Source organism: Chrysochloris asiatica, unplaced genomic scaffold, assembly GCF_000296735.1.
Source record: "Chrysochloris asiatica unplaced genomic scaffold, ChrAsi1.0 scaffold00003, whole genome shotgun sequence".
In the NCBI taxonomy this organism is placed as follows: domain Eukaryota; kingdom Metazoa; phylum Chordata; class Mammalia; order Afrosoricida; family Chrysochloridae; genus Chrysochloris; species Chrysochloris asiatica.
In genome coordinates, this window is record NW_006408521.1 from 20,432,283 (window position 1) to 20,453,820 (window position 21,538).

The 21,538-nt window shown below is 38.5% G+C and overlaps 1 protein-coding gene across 1 annotated transcript in view; it reads right to left on the minus strand.

The window, feature by feature from the left end:
- The window catches only part of LOC102815752 (cytochrome P450 2C19-like), a 38,118-nt gene extending 16,817 nt beyond the window's left edge, over positions 1 to 21,301 (minus strand). The window contains exons 1-6 of the mRNA XM_006831450.1: positions 21,134 to 21,301; positions 19,088 to 19,250; positions 18,789 to 18,938; positions 11,814 to 11,974; positions 10,060 to 10,236; positions 5,365 to 5,506 (exon numbers count right to left, since the gene is read on the minus strand). Coding sequence (XP_006831513.1) covers positions 5,365 to 5,506; positions 10,060 to 10,236; positions 11,814 to 11,974; positions 18,789 to 18,938; positions 19,088 to 19,250; positions 21,134 to 21,301 — 961 coding nt within the window. The remainder of the gene's footprint in view (positions 1 to 5,364; positions 5,507 to 10,059; positions 10,237 to 11,813; positions 11,975 to 18,788; positions 18,939 to 19,087; positions 19,251 to 21,133) is intronic.
- Between the last annotated feature and the right edge of the window lie 237 nt (positions 21,302 to 21,538).

Here is a 21,538-nt window from a genome sequence, read left to right on the forward strand (position 1 = left end):
GTATTAATATACATGCAGTGCCTAAAGGTATATATGTAGAAATAGCCACAACCAAACCTGTGTCTACAGATGAGTGTGTTCCCTTGCTTCCACACCTCTTTAGCATATCTATCTACCTATGTGTGTATTAATTTGTAAGTTATTGTTTGTTAATATTATTGTTGCAGAAGTATCTTTTATAGTCATTAGCATCGTTGCCCTTTATCCTTGTGTTCCTCTCAGTGCCTTACTTTGCCTTTGTCATATTGTGCGGATATTTCCCTATGGAGTTTTGAAAATACTGACATTCACCAATATTAACATGTGCTCTATCTAATCAGTCATTTCCCCTCCCTTTTGCATTCCTGTTAATCATCTTTTTTTTTTTTCTATGTGTCAACTTTTTTCTTGTATTATTATTATTTTTTTAAATAGCAGTGAGACCATTTACCCTGGTGACCAGAGGTGTGACCAGTCTTGACATGGGTACACTCCAGTGAAGCTCTGACTCTCTGGGTGGTTGAAGCTACATCAAAGTGAGTTGGAAGCTAGCAACATCAATTTCAACATCTGGAATCAGATGTGGCCTGCTTCAGACCTGCAGAGCTGATTCTGGCCAGCCCTGGACAAGCGGGATCTCTTGCCCTTGACTGCCTTCTGGGATGGCAATACCCTAATTTCCCAGCTTCTTTGGGGCCTACATGAACTACTTCTAAACTGGGTGCCCAGAACAGAGAATACCTATGCTTACAGGAACTAGGGCTGGAGTGTCACTGTCTCATTCCTTGCTCACCCACCATATGAGCGCCTTGACTGACAGGAGACCCCAGCATTTTCTCTTCTCTGGGTGTGGCACCTGCCTAATTTTTCCCTTTTATTGTTTTTGTTTACTGTTTCATCCCCTTCTGCTCTTTAGCTTCTGCTTTTCATTTCTTTTCAACTCTGCTTTCATTTCTTCTCTTTTGCTTCTTATTACCAACCACTGCTTCTTTTTTCTTCCTTTTTTTTTTCTTTCTTCTTTTTATTTCTTGGTGTGTCTTTACTACTCTCTGGTCTCTTTTCCTTGTACTCATCTCTCTTACTAATTGTGTTTGCTTAATTTTATTTCTTTTAAAAAATTCTCTCTTACTTTTATCATCTATTTTTTCCCTCTCCCTCTTTTCTCTTTCTGGTTTTTGTATTCTTTTTTCTTATTGCCTGTTTTTTCTCCCCTTTACTATTTTTTGTGTGTGACTCTTTGGGTTTTTGTTTGTTTGTTTTTTTCTCTTGTGTATGTTTTCCCTCTTTGCCCACCCGATAGGGAACAGTAACTATACCCATACAACTTAGTCACAACCATACCGTCTACAACTCACTCACTGGGCAAGAGCCAATACCAGATGCTATATACCTGAACAACTACAAGAACCAACAGTCAAACCCATCCTAAACTGAGCTGCACAAACAACAAACAGAGAATGGTGTACATTTTTCCATTCCCTAATCACATCCACCAGGAGGAAGTTGATGAATGCCTAAAAACATACCAACATGCAACTATCACTTAAATACAAATAGAACAATACCATAATGTCTCAGAAACAACAGATCATCTTTGTTCACTTGGAAAAACAAGATAGAGTGACTCAAACAAGTGACCAAGTGGCAGAGTTAGAAAATATTTTTTAGGAAAAAAAGGCATTGGAACTATGTAAAAAAGAATTCAAGAGAATAATATTTAAGTAACTCCAAATGATTGGCAGAAAGGGAAAGAAAAACAATGAAGAATTCAGGAAAACAATATAGGAACACAAACAAAAAAAAGAATTGGAGACAATAGAAAACCAGCAAATAGAAAGCCAGAAGATTAATACTAAGATTTCAGAAATGACAACACATTGAAAGGGCAAAGTAGTATATTTAAATCAATGGAATCTAGAATTAGTGAGCTTGAAGATAAATTTATTAATATTAGTAAACTAGAAGAACAATCAGAAAAAAAGAGAAACATCTCAAGAAACTGTAAGATTAATGTGGGACTCCATTAAGAGAAATAACTTACGAGTAGAATTCCAGAATAGGAAGAGACAAAAATCACAGAAAAGATAGTTGAAGAGCGGTTGGAAGAAAATTCTTCCCTAATATCATGAAAGATGAGAAGATGAGCATTTCAAGAAGTTGAACAAACCTCAAACAGGATATAACCCAAAAGAAAATCATCAAAATATGTCATAATTTAACTATCCAAAATCACAGACAAGCAACGAATCTTGAGAGCCACTTGGGAAAAATGAAATGTTATGTACAAAGGAGAGACAATAAGATTAGGTTCTGATTTCCAACCGAAAACATTCAGTCAAGAAAGCAGTGGGAAGATACATACAAAATTCTGCAGAAAAAAGACCTTTCAAACAACTACCCAACAAAACTACCCCTCAAATCAAACAGCAAAATTAGAACATTTACAGATAAACTGAAATGAAAGTAATTTGTAATAACCAGACCAACTTCCCCAAAAATACTAAAGGGAATCCTTTAGACTGAGAACTAACAGCAAACAACCACCAGAAATTGATATACACAACTTGTAAAGACCCTATGTACAACAGAGCGAAATACTACCTGACCTTGTACCATTCTCACACGTGTTGCTATGCTTGAGGCTATTGCTGCTCCCCTTTGTCAATCCAACTCCTTGGAGAGCTTCCTCTTTTTACTGACCCTCTACTTTACCAAGCATGATGTCTTTCTCCAGGGACTGCTCCTTCTTTATAACATGTTAGAATTCTGAGAGATGAAGTCTTGATATCTGTGCTTCTAAGGAGCAAGCACTCTGGCTATATTTCTTCCAACATAGATTTTTTTGTTCTTTTGGCAACAGATGGTACTTTCAATATTATTCTCAAACACCATAAGTCAAATGCATCAATTTCTTGTTAATTGTCCAAATTTCACATTGTCCAAATTTTCAACATGAGGCTATTGAGAATACCATGGCCTAGGTCAGGTGCACCTAAGTCCTCATACTGACATCTTTGCTCTTGAACAGTTTGAAGAGGTCTTGTGCAGCTGATTTGCCTAATGCAGTATGTCATTTGATATCTTGACTATTGCTTCCATGAGTGTTGATTGTGGATCCAAACAAAATGAAGTCTTTGACAACTTCAATCTTTTCTCCATTTATTATGATATTTTTATTGGTCCAGTGGTATTTTTGTTTCTTTACATTGAGATGCAATCTGTAGTCTTTGCTCTTCATCACTAAATATTTTAAGTCTTCTTTGCTTCTAGCAAGCAAGGTTGTATCATCTGCATAGTACGAGTTGTTAGTCTTCCTACAATCTTTATGCTACATTCTTCTTCATATTATCCAGTTTCTCAGCTTATTTGCCCAGCAAATTGAATAAGTATGGTGAAAGAATATAACCCTGGGACACACCTTTCCTAATTTTAAACCATTCAATGTCATATTGCTGTGTTTGAAGAATTGCCTCTTGGTCTATGTATAGGTCCTCATGAGCACAATTAAGTGTTCTGGAATATTCATTCTCTGCAGTGTTGTCCATAGCTTTTCTAGATCTACACAATTGATAGTGCTTGTGTAGTAAATAAAGGACATGTAAACATCTTTCTGGCTTTCTGCTTTCTGCCAAGATCCATGTGACGTCAGCAGTGATATCCCTCATTCCGTGTTCCTGTCTGAATCCAGCCTGAACCTCTGGTTCCCTGTCAGTGTACTTCTGCAACCTTTGTCTCTGCAAATCAAGGCAGCCTTCTGCAACGGCAATGTTTTCTTGTCTTTCAATCTGCTCACCCTCATTCAAAATGGCGGCAGCGGGCACATTGGCTGCCCCAAATCAGAAGCCACCTCCTTTCTTGCATCTGTTCAAACTCTTTCTCCTGGCAAGCACTGGGTCCACTTATTTACCCCTTTATCTGAAGCTCAGAGTTCCAAAACTATCCTCTGAATCTGTTTCATCCCATTTTCCATGTCATTGCTAAAGAGGGTCTGCACAGCCTTTCTGCCTAATCTAACACCAAACCCTGCCTCTCCTCAATTGATCATAGGCCAGAGAGGTACAGTGGGATCATCTTGAAGTGGTCAGCTGGTCTGAAGTTCAGGGAGGTGTGTGTGAACTCCCCAAATTGTAGCTAGTATCCATTTGATCTAGCTTGTATGGCTAATTGACCAGAACTTGACCCGAGGAAGATAAAGATGTTTGATACTGTGAACAAGTGCAAATTCCTACAGTTTGATGAATTAGACTTTTGCTTATGAATGTAGTACCTCAAAATTCCAACCAGAATGGAAGGATTCTTCCTATCAAGGAACAGCTATGTTTCCTCAGTGTACCGGGTTGATTGTTGTTATTGTCGATTGTGCTGGACTGTAAGGTTAGGTTGAACCACAAGGTCGGCAGTTCAAGATCACCAGCTGTTCCTCAAAAATTCTATACAGGGTGGCTATGAGTTGGAACCGACACAACTGCACTTAACAACAGTACTGATGTAAAAAAAAAAGAAAAAAAAAGCATATCGACATAGCTGAAAATTGTGATATAGATACATTGGGGAAATGGAGTGAAGGGAGTGGGTGTGTTTGTGTGCATGTGTATATATGCACGTCTGTGTGTGTTTAGTAAGAGGGTGAGCTAAACATGCAAATCACAATCTTTCATGACAGATTCCCTGTTTTGTCTAGTAATGAATAAATTAGTATATAGAGTCATTATTTACACTTGTTGCCGTTCAAACTGACCTTGCAGTCCAGTTCACCAATGTGATCTGCTGACCTGGTGGTTAGTAGTCCAGTGCTTATCCTATTGTGCCACACCATGACTCCATTATCACTACATAATATCAAGAAGATTATGCTTATGTTTGATTCTTGGTACACTTTTTTAATTGAAAAGTATCTCTTTATTTAAATTAATAATTTCTTAGATGCAAATTAAGATTTTCAGAGATTCAGGTATGTTTTTATAACTGATACTAACATTTTCCAATTAGTGGGACACTTGAGGTAATCAATCACTTCCCTCTAGTTCTTGGCATCTTTCCTCACAACTACATTATCTACTGAGTCCATTCTGACCCGACAGCTTTTTAGGCCTGGCATACAGCAGACTTCCTGAATCTTTCCTGACCCAAATCTCCTCCTATGGGATGCCAGCATTGCAGCAGGGTTTTACCATGTTTTTTATTGTCCACACTGTTCATACATTTTCTGTTATGCAAAGTTGTATCATTTTTATCCCTTCATCAAATCTGTATAGATTACAGTTGTTGGAATAGGAATTAAAACAATGAAATTTATTTAAGGAAAACAAGATGAGAAACACTGGCTATGCCAACATTGCTGACTTCCTTTCTGAGTTTCACCCTGCCCACTGTCTGTGGTCATACCTGTGACCTTGGGGTGCTTCACCAGAAGTAGGAGGCCGTATCTCAGGGTGGTGCTTGAGGTCTCTGTCCCAGCTCCCAACAGGTCATATAAAATGATGATCAAGTTGTTAACAGTAAATTCAGACAGCGGATTGTGTTTGTCCTAGGAATAATTTGATACATATTAACAAATTAATTTACCACCAAATTTAATTACAAGGAATCCAAAATAACTAAGACTGTTCTAAAGTTAAATCAAACTTAGAAACTGGAAGGGTAGTTTCATCAAAGTAAACTCGTGTATGGTATGATAGAGACTGTAGATTAGTTGACCCCAGTCTTCATTTTCTACCCCCTTATTATGTACTAGGACTCCTGGTGTGATACTATAGGATCAGCACTGGACTGCGAACCACAAGGTCACCAGTTTAAATCCACCCTCTGCTCCTTGGAAACCTTATATACCGGGTTGCTATGAGTTGGAACTGACTTGACGGCAGTTAACAACAAGAACAATATCATGTACTAGGAGTCATGGTGTGGCACTGTAGGATAAGCACTGGACTGTAAGATCCACTTGAACTGTAAGATTCAAACCCACCCCACCATCCACTCTTCAGAAACCCTGTATAGGGTCGCTATGAATCTGAATTGACTTGACGGTAATAACAACATCAACATCATGTACTTGCCAAACATGTTTATTCCCCCAACATCTTTTGTCGTTATGTTGGCCATACAGCATGGCTCTTTCCATGAGATATAAGCACAAGCCTACTGGCACCACTTCTTCTCTTTCCTACTACTTATATAAAACCTAGATGTGAAGGTGAAGGTTGGGCAGACATCATCTTGGGACATGAGAATTAATGTAAAATGATGAAGGCATATACTAAATTTGGTGATGCCTTAGGGCCTGGAATCTAAAGGCCTAAAGACAACATTCTGACTCCATCTTTCAGCCTTGAAGTCAAATGCCACCTTAATTACCTGATACAATTGAGATACAATTTTGACATAACAACGTGAGAGTTGTTGTTGTTAAGTGCTGTTGAGGTGGTTTTGACTCATAACAACCTTGTATACGGTTTCCAATGAGCAGCTGGAGGGTTTGAACCAACCATGTGGTTAGCAGTCCAGTGCTGATCCTACAGTGCCAGAGTTCTTATATGTTGCTAAGTGTCATTGAGTCAGTTCCGACTCATAGTGACCCTGTACAGGGTTTTTGAGGAGCGACTGGTGAGTTTGAGTAGAAAGGGATATTTTGCACTCAGGAAAGGTAAAGCTTCACAGGTGTTCACAAGAAGGAGCTAAGGCTCTCAACCCAGGCAGCTCCTGCTCTTGGCAAAGATAACTGTAGATGAAGGACAGTTCTCCACTATCTTCTTTCCTTTTGAATGTGTGACCCTAGTAACTGTCATTTCTGAAACATTGTTTTTTGGCTGTATTGAGAACTAATCATAATGATTCAATGTCTTTAACATATCTGTGGAAGAAAGATATATGCCTAGTGATTTTTTCAACCTTCATTTACTGGAAAGAGAGTATTCTGATAACATGTTTCTCTATTGCCCACCTTTGTTTCTTTCTTGGCTGTGTATGCAGACTAAAACCTCTTTTTTTCACTACTATAACTTTGTGGTTATTTTACCCTAGGGCAGTGATGGCAAGTGCAAGATAATGACTCCTTGATGCTACAAGGTTATTGTACTAGCCTGGCTTGCCTAGCATGGAACTCCTTGTGTGATAAATGTGTGATAAACCCCCATCCCCATATGTTTAAACCACATGTTTTGTTTTTGTAATTCGCAGGCAGAATCAATTTTAATCGATTGTTTTTGTTGTTGTTGTTGTTAGGTGCTATTGAGTTGATTCCAGCTCATAGAGACACAAGTTCAGAAAAGGACCCACCCACTGCCAGTTGATTCTACTCATAGTGATTTGAATATGTAAATATCATGCAATCTTCAGCATCATTTTCTGTCACCAAGGACATATTTCCAACTACTGATCCTTCCTCTTTGTTTCCAACCTTTGCAATTCAGTCACCACTAATTATCAATACATCTAATTAACAATACAAAAAAATTTCATGTTTGATCAATTTCATACTGAGCAAGTTGGTAGAATTCTTCAATTTCATATCACTGGCTTTAGTGGTTGGTGCATAAATTTGAATAATAGGAGTAATTGGTCTTCCTTAGTAGGCATATGATATTATCCTATCACAGACAGCATTATACTTCAAGATAGATGTTGAAATGTTCTTTTTGATGATGAATGAGACACCATTCCTCTTCAATTTGTCATTCTCAACATAGTAAATTGTATGATAAGATTCAAAATGACCAATACCCATCCATTTAGCTCACTAATGCCTAGTGAACGCAATCTTTATGTGTTCCATTTCATTTTTGACAACTTCCAATGTTCCTAAATTCATACTTTGTCTTGGTGTGGTGTTGTAGGATAAGCACTCAACTGCAAGTTCGATTAGAATCAAAAGGTTGGCAGTGCAAACTCACCAGTGGCGCCTTGGAAACACTATACAGGGTTACTATGACTTGGATCTGACTTGACGGCACTTAAAAACAACATAATTCATACATTCCATAGTTTGATTATTAATGGCTGTTTCTCCTCATTTTGAGTTGTGTCCTATCAGCAAATGAAGGTCCCAAAAGATTTACTCCATTCAGGTCATTACAGTCAACTTGACTTTGAGGTGGCAGCGCCTCCCTAGTTGTATTTTGAGTGCCTTTTCTTTTTTTCGAAGCCTGTCTTAGACTGGAAGCTCAGCTGAAACCTGTTCACCATGGGGGACCCCGCCAGTATTTAAAATTACAGTGGCATAGCTTCCAGCATCACAGCAACATGCAAGCCACCACCACAGTGCAACAAACTAACAGACAAGTGGTGGGATGTATTCATATAAAGAAATGTTATTCAGACACATCAAGTAATTAAGTACTGATACTTCCTACAATATTATTGTATAATTCCATTTTTCATGAGATTTCCAGAATAGCCAAATCTGATCGAACAGAAATGATATTAGTGTTTTCCTAGGACTGGACAGTTGTGGCAAAATGGAGGATGACTCCTAATTGGTATGGAGAATCCTTCAGGGTGATGAAAACATTTGGAAATTGATAGTTATATTTTCAGCAGTCTAAATAAACAGTTAACCTTTTAAATAATGCACTATAGAAGGATGAGATTTATGGTATATGAATTATATCTCAATATAGACATTACAAAAAATTGATCTAGACTCTAAATACAATCGGGAGACCAGGAAAATAATCCTGTTTTTAAATATAATTGTGAGGAAATTGTTGTTATAAGTTGAAGTGGAGTTGGCTCTGTCTCATGAAAACAGTGTAACTGAAATGACAAATGATCCCTCCTTAACTTGGGATAGTTGAAGAGGCTACAATGCATGAAGGAATCCTCTGGAAATATGAGCAAAATACTGAGAAGACAGGTTGGTACATTGGTGCAAGTCAAGTAGGTAAAATCATGTGGACATTTCTGAGTGGGGCAGCTCAAATCCCATGAATTTGAATCCTTCTCATTTGGACCTATTAGCAGATTAGCTGCAAAGTAGTTGAATAAAATAATGGTGGTCCAAGTGGAAGGAATTGCCTTTTGTAGGTTTAGCTCTTTTCAGTATGTTCTGGATTCTGCCTCTCTCCAGTTCAGTGACAACCTTACGTCTACACAGCTGTCCTTATCTCATCTTTATTGCCATTCCCACAGATTTTCAACTTGACCTTTTACTATTCAAATTCACCATCCAAATTTTTTTCTCCTTGGTTGAACTTCTGAAATATGGCATCGGGTCTCATAACTGAAAATGTCCACTCAAATCTATAATTGGGCTCCCAACCTTCCATCTCCACTAAATCTAGTCTATATTACATCTCTGAAACTATGGCAAGACAGACAACCTTAATTTCATTTCAGACTTCTTTGCATTTCCAAGGTCAAGACTGTCATCAAGTACAAGTCTAAAAAATGCAAATGAACAATCCCCCAGCTGGTCTTGATTTTCTTTGCCATCCTACAGATTATTCTATGCATCTCCTCTGTTCTTGCTCTGATTCATACATCTGCCTGATCAAATGAAAACTCTCTATGTCAAAATTCATGTTTACAGGTCCTCTGACAGCCCCCAAGATCCAACTCTGTATCTGTCCCAATTCATCTTGGTTACATTCACCTCAGGCTTCTCTTTTCCACCCACATGATCCTTTTGCCACCATGTAGCTCTGATCGTCTACATGCACTTTTCACTCCATCTGAAATGCCTTCTCCCATCCCTCGTGGCAAATATTTCCTCTCACTGTCCCATATTGCAGACATTAGTTGTTTCCATCTTTGTTTGCTGGCATGATATTTTGTATTTTCCAATTTGTTTGCAATTGTTTCCGTTCCAACCTGAGAGTTTATTCCATTTCTCCTCAGTATATTGTTAATAACTTGATAGCAATCCATTTCATTATTTATAATTACTCTAATTACTTCCTCAATACAACAAATCAATTTTAAAATCCTGCTTGATACTTACTGTACGCCCAGGCACACATAAGTACTCCAAGTGCTTATCAAGCATTACTTTTCTGACTAATTAAACATCCCTAGTGAGCACAGAATTATTCATTAAACCACAAAACACACAAGCAAATAACCCACCTACTGCTGACATTTTACCTGCTCCATTTTGATCAGGAAACAATCAATAAAGTCTCGAGGATTGTTAATATCCAAAGATGCTTGGTGTTCTCTTATCTTCTCCAAAATAAAACTTTTTGCATCAGCATCATTTTTAAAATATTTGTTATGACTCCCTGGTAAATAATCAATGAGCACAGGGAAAGTATTGCAGAACTAAATAAAAGAGAAGAAAATCATCTGCTAAGTAAAAAAGTTTAATGAAGAATATGTATGCTATTGTAGTTAAGTGCCATCGAGACAGTCCAACCCATAGTGACCTTGTATAGGGTTTCTGAGAAATGTCTCTGGTGAACTTGAATTGCCAACCTTGCAGTTCAAGCAACTTTGTAGTCCAGCGCTTTAACCCACAGTGCCACAGCAGGAGTCCTTTGCCAACTCAAGGTTAGAAACTGGTCTTAATCTGATAGACAATGGTCTCCACCTGGAGGAGGAGCTTCTTATTGTCCATATAAAGTAATTCTCTATGCTTGTAGAAATATTTGAGGGAGAATAGTAGCATAGTAATTACGAATCGGGCTCGGGCTGTGAGCCGCAAGGTCAGCAGTTCGAAACTACCAGCGGTTCCGTGGGAGAAAGATGAGGCGGTCTGCTCCTGTAAAGATTTACAGCCTCGGAAACCCTGTGTAGGGTCACTATGAGTTGGAACCGACTCCATGGCACATAACAACAACAACAACAACAACTGAACACATGATCAAATATTATAATAATTTACCATATTTATGTATTCTTTCCAAAGTATAAATGCACCAAGTCCTGTCATATTTGATATAAATTCTTTTCTTCAACGTTGAAATACTATGATTGTAATATTAAGGGAGTTTGGGCAACCTTATATAGAGTGTAAAGCTAGATGTGGCTACTTCTACTTCTACCTCTCAAACTCAGAAATAAAATCAGGATTTTAGAATTGGGATGGGCTAAAGGATACTATGGAGTCCTGGTGTGGCTTGGCAGGATAAGCACTGGACTGCTAATTGCAAGGTTGGCAGTTCAAACCCACCAGCTGCTCCTTGAAAACCCTATACAGGGTCCCTGTGAATTAGAACCAACTCAATGGCACTGAACAACAACAAAGGATTTCATGAAATTCAAAGCAGCATTTTGTGGATTAAGTGTCTATGCATCAGAGCAGCTAAATGACTTCTCTACGATCACACAATTGTCAATTTGTAGAGTGCAGGACATGTCAGCTCAGCACAGGGTAGAATTGTTATGACTGTGGGCCATATACTGAATACCAATCACTTTTTCATCTGGTATTCCAACTGAACCATCAACTAGCCTCAAGGTGGTCAGCATTTCCTTCTAACATGTCTAGTCCTAAACATTCTCCCTCCTTGATATCTCAGACTAGAATATTTCTTACACGTTATTGATCAATAAGCCATTTTGTATTGATTGTGACAGGCCTCACAGTAATGGAAGCTTTTTAACAAAGGCGCTGGAACTCCATAGAGTGTGACAGGTATACTTTTGACCAGTCACCAAAGTACTTTATTGAAATGGGGAAGCCATTATACTTAAAGAAAACCTGATTTTCTAAGCATTTGTTTTCTTCTGAGAGAAATAAATGACCTGGCCATAGTTCCCAGATGCTCACTCCATGATGTCCTGAACAAGATTTTTGTATCCAGACATTCACCTCACTGCTTGGTTCATGTAGAATTTTTCACTTGTCAGAGAAAGAAATAGAAATGATTCCTCAGGAAGAAAGGTTCTTGGCTCACCTGGATCCACGGGGAGCTTAGAATTCTCATGTTTTCATCAAGTATTTCCAACAAGTTAAGAAAATCCCGATCTGCATAATCAAAATGATTCTTGAAAATTATGGAGCAGATCACATTGCAGGTTGCACATTTCAGGATGAAATTTGGATCATAGGGTGAGGCTAAAGAAATGGAAGCATTAACAAATACTATTATTTGTTTATAGGTATTTAGCCTATAAAATTCTCTGTCATTGAAATAACAGGTAAATGTAACATTAGAGCCTTTAAAGTAGTAGCTACTGAGAAATTCCCTCATCAGCAAAATATTCAGCATGTCCCAAGTCTCTTCTTACTTCATCCACTTTCAGAAAAAAGTCAAAACTTAAAATTGACCATTATCTAAATTGATCATTCCATCCTAGCTAATTAATATATATTTTTTGATAACTCCATTCACATTCTCTGTCTTTATTTACATCATTTCAAATAATAATTGTTGTTAAGTGTCAATGAGTCGGTTTCAACTCATATTGGGTTTCTGAGGAGTGGCTGGTTGGTTTGAGCTGCCAACATTGCATTAGCAGTCCAGTGCTATTCTATAGTGTCACACAATGACTCCTTTTAAAATAGCAATGATGGTTATTTTTGAAGAAAAACTAAATACATCACTTTTAGATATAGGTAATAATTCATGCTACAAAAGCAGAATCACATGTTCGCGAAGCTTGTAGACAACGAAGCAGTGATAAAGGAAGGCAGTGATTAATCCTGGTGTGGCGCTGTGGGTTAATGTGCTAGACTGCAAAGTTGGTTTGAACTGCAAGGTTGGCGGTTCAAACTCACCACTTACTCCTCAGAAATTGTATATAGGGTTGTTATGGGTCTGAACTGACTCAGTGACACTTAACAACAACAAAGGAAGGGAGAGAAGAGTTAGGGACCTCAGGACTTTTCATATGTAATGAATAGTTGGGAAATCACGTATAGAACCAGCATTAGAGTATTTACAGGTAAATTTAGGTATTTAAGGTATCGAATGGAAAAAGGAAAAAAACACAACAAAAAAATCTTCCATGCTGTCTGCATGCAAAAACCTAAGAAACAGAAATTATAAGAAGGTATTTTACCTAAAATAAAAATAAAATGAGAATTTTTCATTTAAAAACTAAATCATACATGTAAAACCCCATTGCCAAAAAGTTGATTTCAACTTGTGACTCTTTATAGGTTGTGTGATACTGTAAATATTTACTGAAGTAAATATTTACCTTTGTCCTGCAGAATACCTGGTGGTTTTGAACCGCTGATCCTGCAGATAGACAGCACCACCAGAGCTCCTAAATCATTCGTGGTGGTGGTGTGCCATGGAGTCAGTTCCGAATCATAGCGACCCTGTGTAGGGTTTGCGAGGCTGTAAATCTTAACTGGAGCAGAAAGCCTCATCTTTCTCGCCCAGAGTGACTGGTAGATTCGACCTGTTGACCTTGCTGCCAAACTTACACCCCAGCACGCCACCAGGGCTCCTAGATGATACATTTGTTGTTGCTGTTAAGTGCCTTTGAGTGGTTCTGACTCATAGCGACCTTGTGTAGGGTTTCCCAGGAGCAGCAGGTAGATTTGAACCAGGCAAACAAAATAGGTTAAATTAAGAAATATAATCCTTTTACTTCTTCCTTTCAGTTATAGAGGAGTCCTGGTGGCACACTGGGTTAAACTTTGATGGCTAACCGAAAGGGTGACGGTTCAAACTCATCGCTCTTTGCTTCAGTGAAGATTTATGCCTCAAAAACCGTAAGGAGCAATTTTACTCTGTCCTATAGGGTTGCTTTGAGTTGGAATCCACTTGCTGGCAGTTGGTTTGGTTTTGGTTTCAGTTATTGGGGAGAAGAACTTTGTTCCTGGAGGAAGTAACATCAAATTCTCCAACAAGCCCCAAACAATTTATTTGGGCCACACATGCCCTCTTGTAGATAGCCATCTACAGAATTTGTTGTTAAAGTGCAGTGGCATCGGTCCCGACTCCGAGCCACCCTGTATAGGGTTACTGGTGGGTCTGAACCACTTGCAGTTCAAACCAAACTTTCAGTTCAGTGCATTATCCTGCAGCACCATGCCAGGACTGATGTTATTTTTTAAATTAGTTAAAAATTTTGAACATCATTTAATTCAGTGCCATAATTTTACAGATGAAGAGATGAAAGAAGAAGAAATATTTTATTCTGTTTTAGTTGGGGATTTGTAAAATGAAACTTTAAAACATGCCCCCAAATCAAAAGTGTTGTGAAGAAATGACATATTGAATACTAGGAAGCTTGGTGACCTAAATTCTCCTGTGTTATCTGAAACCCCAAACTCTGTAGGTATCTCAGCTTTCAGGAAAATGTTTTTACTTAGCTTGGTGGTGCAGGATATTTGGGAACCATTTGAGATTAATTTGTGTGTGTGCTGTGTGGTTCAAAGCTAAACTACAATTTCATTTTTTTACTTTCATTTTAAAGAAGGAATTAAAATCAAGGGCAATTTGGAATCCAAGCTGGAAATGACTGTCCTTATGATAAATACTAAATAGGTGAGTAAAACAGGAAATCTACTCACTGCCATAGAGTCAGTTCAGACACATAGCCACCCTGCATAGGTTTCTGAAGCTGTACTTCTTTATGGGAGCCAAAAGCCTCATGTGGTGGATTTGAACTGCTGACATTGTGGTTATCTGTCCAGTGCCACAGTGCCACAACAGTTTCTTAGTAGAGCTGACTGTTGTTAAGTTCAGTCAAGTTGGTTCCTACTCATACTGACCCTATGCACAACAGAACGAAACACTGCCTAGTCCTGTGCCATCCTCACAATTGTTGCGCTTGAGCCCATTGCTGCTGCCACTGTGCCAGTCCATCTCATTGGCGGTCTTGCTCTTTTTCTCTGACCCTCCACTTTACCAAGCATGATGCCCTTTTCTAGGAACTAGCCCCTCCTGGTATGTCTGAAGCATGAGAGATGAAGTCTTGCCATCCTGGCTTCTGTGGAGCATGCTGACTGTACTGCTTCCAACAGTTTTTTTGTTCTTCTGACAGTCATGGTGCTTTTTATATTCTTCTCCAACACCATACTCAAATGCATAAATTCTTCTGTGGTCTTTCTTATCCATTGCCCAACTTTCTAATGCATATGAGGCTATTAAAAATAGGCACACCTTAGTACTCAAACTGACATCTTTGCTCTTGAACAATTTGAAGAAGTCTTATGCAGCAGATTTGTCTAATGTAATATTTCATTTGATTTCTTGACTGTTGCTTCCGTGAGTGTCAATAATGGATCAAAGCAAAACGAAGTTTTTGGAAACTTCAATCTTTTCTTTATTTATCATGAAGTTATTTATTGATCTAGTGGTGAGGATTTTTGTTTTATTTACATTGAGGTGCAGCCCATACTGAAGGCTCTGGTCTTTGATCTTCATCAGTAAATATTTTAAGTTCTCTTCAGCAAGCAAGGTTGTATCATTTGCATATAGCAAGTTATTAATGAGTCTTCCTCCAATCCTGATGCCATATTCTTCTTCATATAAACCAGCTTCCTAGATAATTTGCTCATCATACAAATTGTATTAGTATGAATGATGAAAGAATATAACCTTGGTGCATACCTTTCCTGATTTTAAACTATTCAGTGTCCCCTTGTTCAGTTTGAACAACTGCCTCTTGTTCTATGTACAGGTTCCTTATAAGCAAAATTAAATGTTCTAGAATACTTGTTACAATGTTACCCATAGCTTGCCATGATCGACATAGTTGAAAGCCTTTGCATAATCAGTTAAGCACAGGTAAACATCTTTCTGTATTCTTTGCTTTTAGTCAAAATAATATCTGACGTCAGTAATGAGATCCATCTCTTTATCTAAATCTTGCTTACACTTCTGGCAATTCCCTCTGGATGTACTGTTGCAGCTGTTTTAAACTATCTTCAACAAAATTTTGCTTGCATGTAATATTAATGTTAGTTACGGATGATTTCCACATTCCATTGGGTCACCTTTCTTTGGAAGGGGCATAACTATGAATCTCTTCCAAACAATTGGCCAGGTAAGTGTGTTCCAAATTTCTTGGCATAGATGAATGAGTGCCTCCAGTGCTGCATAAGTTGGTTGAATAATTTCAATTTGTATTCCATCCATTCCTGGAGCCTTGCTGTTTGCAAATGCCTTATGTACCTTTGACTTCTTCCTTCAGTACTATTGGCTCTTGATCATATGCTACCTCCTGATATGAATGAACAGCAACCATTTCTTTTTGTACAAGGACTGTGTGCATCCCTTCCATCTTCTTTGGAGACTTTCTGCATCATTCAATATTTTGCCCATAAAACCCTTCAATAGTCAAGCTGAGGCTTGAATTTTTTCTTTAGTTATTTCAGCTAGAGAAATGCTGAGAGTGTTCTTTCCTTTTGGTTTTCTATCACCATTTCTTTGCACGTTTATTATAAAACTTGACTCCGTCTTCTTGAAATGCTCTTTGAAATTTTCTGTAAGGTTCTTTTACTTCCTCATTTCTTCCTTGGCTTTAGCTTCTTTATCCTGGAGAGCAAATTTTAGAGTCTCTTCTGACATCCATTTTTGTCTCTTCCCTCTTTCCTGTCTTCTTAATGACCTTTCTTCCTGTATGATGTTCTTGATTTCATCCCACAACACTTCTGGTCTTTGGTATCAAATCTGTTCTTGAGATGATCTCTAAGTTCAGGTAGGATATGCTCAAGGTCATATTTTGGCTCTCATGCACTTGTTTCTATTTTCTTCAGCTTCAGCATGAATTTACATATGAGCAATTGATAGTCTGTTCCACAGTCTGACCCTGTCCTTGTTTTGGCTTATAATATTGATTGAGCTTTTCCACTGTCTCTTCCCATAGATGTAGTTAATTTGATTTTTGTGTATTCCATCTGGTGAGGTCCATGCATATAGTTGTCTTTTATGTTGTTTAAAAAAAGTATTTACAATGAATAAATTATTGGTCCTCCAAAATTCTAACATGTGATCTCCAAAATCATTTCTATCACCAAGACCATGTTTTCCAACTACTGATCCTTTCACTTTGTTTCCAACCTTTGAATTCCAATCATCAGTAATTATTAATATATCTCGGCTGCATGTTTGATCAATTTCAGACTGAAGATGTTGGTAGATCTCTTCTTCAGTTTCATTATTACTGGCTTTAGTGGTTAGTGTGTAAATTTGAATAATAAAGGTAAAAATTGACATTCCTTGTATGTTTATGGATATTATCCTATCACAGACAGCATTGTACTTCAAGATAGACCTTGAAATGTGCTTTTTGATGATGAATGCTACACCATTCCTTATCAGTTTGTCATTTTGACATAGTAGACTATAAGACTGTCAGATTCAAAATGCCTAATACCAGTTCATTTTAGCTTACTAATGCCTAGAATATCAATCTGTATGCAATCCTGGCAGTAAGAAGTAAAGAATTTGTATAAATGCTCTAACCCCACATTCAGTTCTCTTGGGCAAAGAGAAACAAAAAGAACAGTACTAACTTGTTACTAAGGTGACAGAGGCAAGTGTTAGTAACAATTCTTCAGATCTAGTTAAACAAATAATTTTATAAACTGCTGTTTTGTGTATATTGCAGAATTGTGCCATACCTTTTGTTGTTGTTGTTAAGTGCCGTCAAGTCGGTTCTGACCCACAGCAACCCTGTATAGGGTTTCCAAGGAGTGGCTGCTGAGTTTGAACTGCTGACTTGCAGCTCAAATCGACTTTGTGGTCTAGTGTTTATCCTATGTCGCTACTCCAGGACTTAGATTTTTAAAAAATATATAAGTGAATACAGTTAGTAATGAGTGTTATTAAATAATTCATCTTGATAGTTTAAAAATAGTTTGCAGGAATCATAACTGAGATTTGCAGTAGGGATCACAGTGGCTATGTAAGATAAGCACTGGACTGCTAACCACAAGGTTAGCAGTTCAAACTTATTAGCGGCTTTTTGCTTCAACAAAGATTTGGTTATTGGTGGATATGTGACACTGAGTTGGTTTTGACTCATAGTGACCCTGTATAGGGTTCCAAGGCTGTAAATCTTTTCAGGAGCAGAAAACCTCACATTTCTCCTGCAGAGTGACTGGTAGATTCAAATTAATGACCTTGCAGTTAGTAGTCTAGCTTGTAATCTGCTACCATAACTCCCCAGAAACCCTGTACAGGGTCACTGTGGGTCAGAACTGACTCACTACACTTAATAACAACAACAATGGATGAGATTTGCACTAGGAGATGCCCTGGAGTGGATTCTGACTTCTAGGTCCTGAGAAAACAAAGTAGAACGGTTCCATAGGGCTTCCAAGGCTGCAAATCTTTGCAGAAGCAGACTGCCACATCTTTCTCCCACAGAGTGGACGATAGGTTTCAACTGCTGACCCTTTAGTTAGCAGGCAATGAAAACCATAGATAAGCATTATTGCTGGTCAGAACTGCATGTGTGGGCCTTGGCAGAAACTCACAGTGAGTCTGACAATACTCAGAGAGTCAAATGCAGTGAAAACAAAGGACACTCGTTTCATGCTCCTTAAGGGTGTGACGAGGTAATTGCCACAGTGTCTTTTTGACAAGTATTCTCTGGCCAAATGTTCTGGAACAGGTGACTCTAGTTATGCTAAGGCAAAAACATTCTTTTCTAGTGCAGAGTAAATAAAAAATTCAAAACCTTCTCCCTTCAGGACTTTCTCATGTAAAACAAAACAAAGCCAGGATTAAATAGGATTAAAGGAATCTTTTGTTCCCACCCTGTGAATACAATCACAGGTGCACACACACACACACACACACAGAGCTATGAATATACAAACTCCTCATTGCGTTGTGCTCCAATTATTGTACATTACCCATGAAGAGAGTCTTGCCTGCCACTGAAATGTTTCCAAGGACCCCATTGGAGAAGAGAGAGGTCTGTTAAAGGTCAGCGATACAGAGTAAGGAATCACTCACCATTGGTTTTTTCCAAATGCTCCACTAGGTAGAGCGCTTCCTCTTGAACTCGCTCCTCAATGCTCCTCTTCCCCATCCCGTAATTCTTCAGGGTCATGAGGGAGAAGCGCCTGAAAGTCTTCCATGTTTTTCCTTGGTTGAAAATGATCCCTACCAGGAGGAAGAACAAAAACTAGGAGGGAGGTTCTTTGTAAGAAAGAGGATGCTGACCTAGGCAGACAGATGAATGGGCCAGGTTCTGCCTGGGCAGCTTTAATTTCTGTTCAGTCCCTCTACTTATCAAAGGCACACACACTTACCAAATCCTTTATTAGCTTTGTCAATCAATGGGTTGGGTTCTCTTCCAGAAAATTCTTCTCCATGTTCAATCAGGGCTTCCTTTACTGCTTCATACCCATGCAACACCACTGTGGGCTTCATGCCAAAATACAGAGTGAATACAGGGCCATAGGCTTTTGAGAACTGGGGAAAGGAAAACGGATGCAAATATTAGTAAAAGAAGTAACTGTTCTGTATACTGTGCATGATTTACACAGATATTATTATTATATTGCAGATGTTTTATTTCGCTACCGCTGTTAAATAGAAGATCCAAATTTCATCTGCTCTTAACTCAACCTCTGACACCTTAGCAATTTCTCAGTCTCCATTGTCTACCTTTGGGCCAATATCCAACACACCATTGGTGCAAAGTCTAAAAGGATGCCTTCACCACCACGACCTCACATATTACTACTGTTTTTCTTTCACTCTTGCTGTTCTCCAGCCCATCATTTCCTTGATATCAGTAGTAATCTGCTTCTAAGGAGAAGTTTATTTTTCCTGGACAATCTGAAGAAAACACATAATTATACAGTAGATGATGTCTTGTATGAAATCTCTAATCATGAAACACTTCCAATACCATTTCTTTTCATCCGAAATATCACGGTTGATGACTGAAACACTGAAGGTAGCCATAGTCCCTATTTTTGCCTTGCAACTACTTTATTAATCCTTATTAATTAGCTTCTATCTTACAATGGGTGGAACCCTGGTGGTGAAGTGGGTTATGCATTGGGCTGTTAATCACAGGGTCAGAGGTTTGAGTCTAGCAGCTCCATGAAAGAAAGACGAGGCTTTCTGCTCACATACTGATTAATAGCCTCAGAAACCCTATACAGGTCACTGTGAGTTGAAACTGACGGGACACAACAGCAACTTCTTACAATGACTTTACTATTTATCTTCTCAAAAAATGCATTAATTCATCCCTCTATTTCAGACAACAACAGATTTAAAAAGCAAAGGCAATGGTAAAATCCACAGGGAGTATTTTATTTTACAATTATCTACTTTTATATTTTGGGGAGCATGGTGACTCGTATGATAAACACTGGACTGCGAATCACAAGGTTGATGGTTTGAGCCCACCAGCTGCTCTGAGGGAGAAAGATGAGACTTTCTGCTTCCCCAAAGGTGGAACATACAGGGAACAAAATGATGAAAACTTTGTAGACATTATTAAACATCTTAAGGCAATGAGTTTCTGGGCCTGGAGGCTCAGGACTATAGTCCCAGGGGATGCCATGGTCAATTGGCATAACATAGTCCACAAAGACAATATTCTCTGCTCTACTTTGGTGAGTAGTGACTTGGATCTTAAACACTCATGAGCCACCATCTGAAGTGTAACTATTGGTCTCCATATGTGGAAGAAAGAAGAGGGATAAAAATTTGAAGATGCCTGGAATCAACTAGTCTAATGGACCAATGAAACATGTGAACATTAGTTTCTATGACTCTGAGACCAGAAGAACTAGATGGTGCCTGGCTACCACTACCAACTGCTCAGATAGGGATCCCATTAGGTGGGCCTGGATTGTGTGGGAGAAAATGTGGAACAAAACTATATATAAAAAATAGACCAGGCTTGGTCAGAGAGAAACTGGATGGCCGAGACTACAGCTCTTGACCACCCTTCACGTCTGGAACGGTACTCACTCTTGTGGCCCAATTTTCAGCCAAGCAGTAGAGAGGTATATAGGGGAGACACCGACACTCCTAAGGTATGCTTACCATGAAATGGGCAATCATTCAAGATCAAAAGGGCATCACCTAAGGATGTAGTTGAGAAGAGATGAAAAGGAGAATGGAAATAAGAACCACAGGAAAGAAGTGGGATAACTGTTGTTATATGGAAGGGATTGCAATTATTGAGATGAAACAAAGTGTATGATTTGTTGAATTTAAAACTGAAAATTTTCTGTTTTTTAATTGTAAAAAACAAAAAGTTGGGGGGGAAAAGTACCTACTTGATTTACTTACCTTCTGCATGCAACTGGAAGGCTATAAGATATACTTACTTTGCTTAAACATTGACTGATGTTCTTCATATCTAACTGCAGAGTATTTCCAATAATTGGAAGAGGAGTGGGGCCAGGTGGGAGCTTTCCTTTCCCATAGCTCTGTTTCCAGAATGAAAGGAAAAGCAAGCAGGACGCGCAGAGCACCAGGATCACTGCTAGATCCATTGAAGCCTTTTTCTCTAACTCAGGCAACTCTGGACATCCAATCCAGGAGTTTTATAAAGCTTCTGCTACTTACCTCGGAATTCTGATGAATAAAATGACCAGTCATGTAAATTTGCTGTAGTCCCTTCTGAGTGGACTTTGGCTCACTGATTAAGATAAAAATAAAGTGCCATTTAACCTTGTTCCAGCAGCCTGGGTAGCACAAGCATTTTGCAATCTACTGCTAAGGTAAAGGTT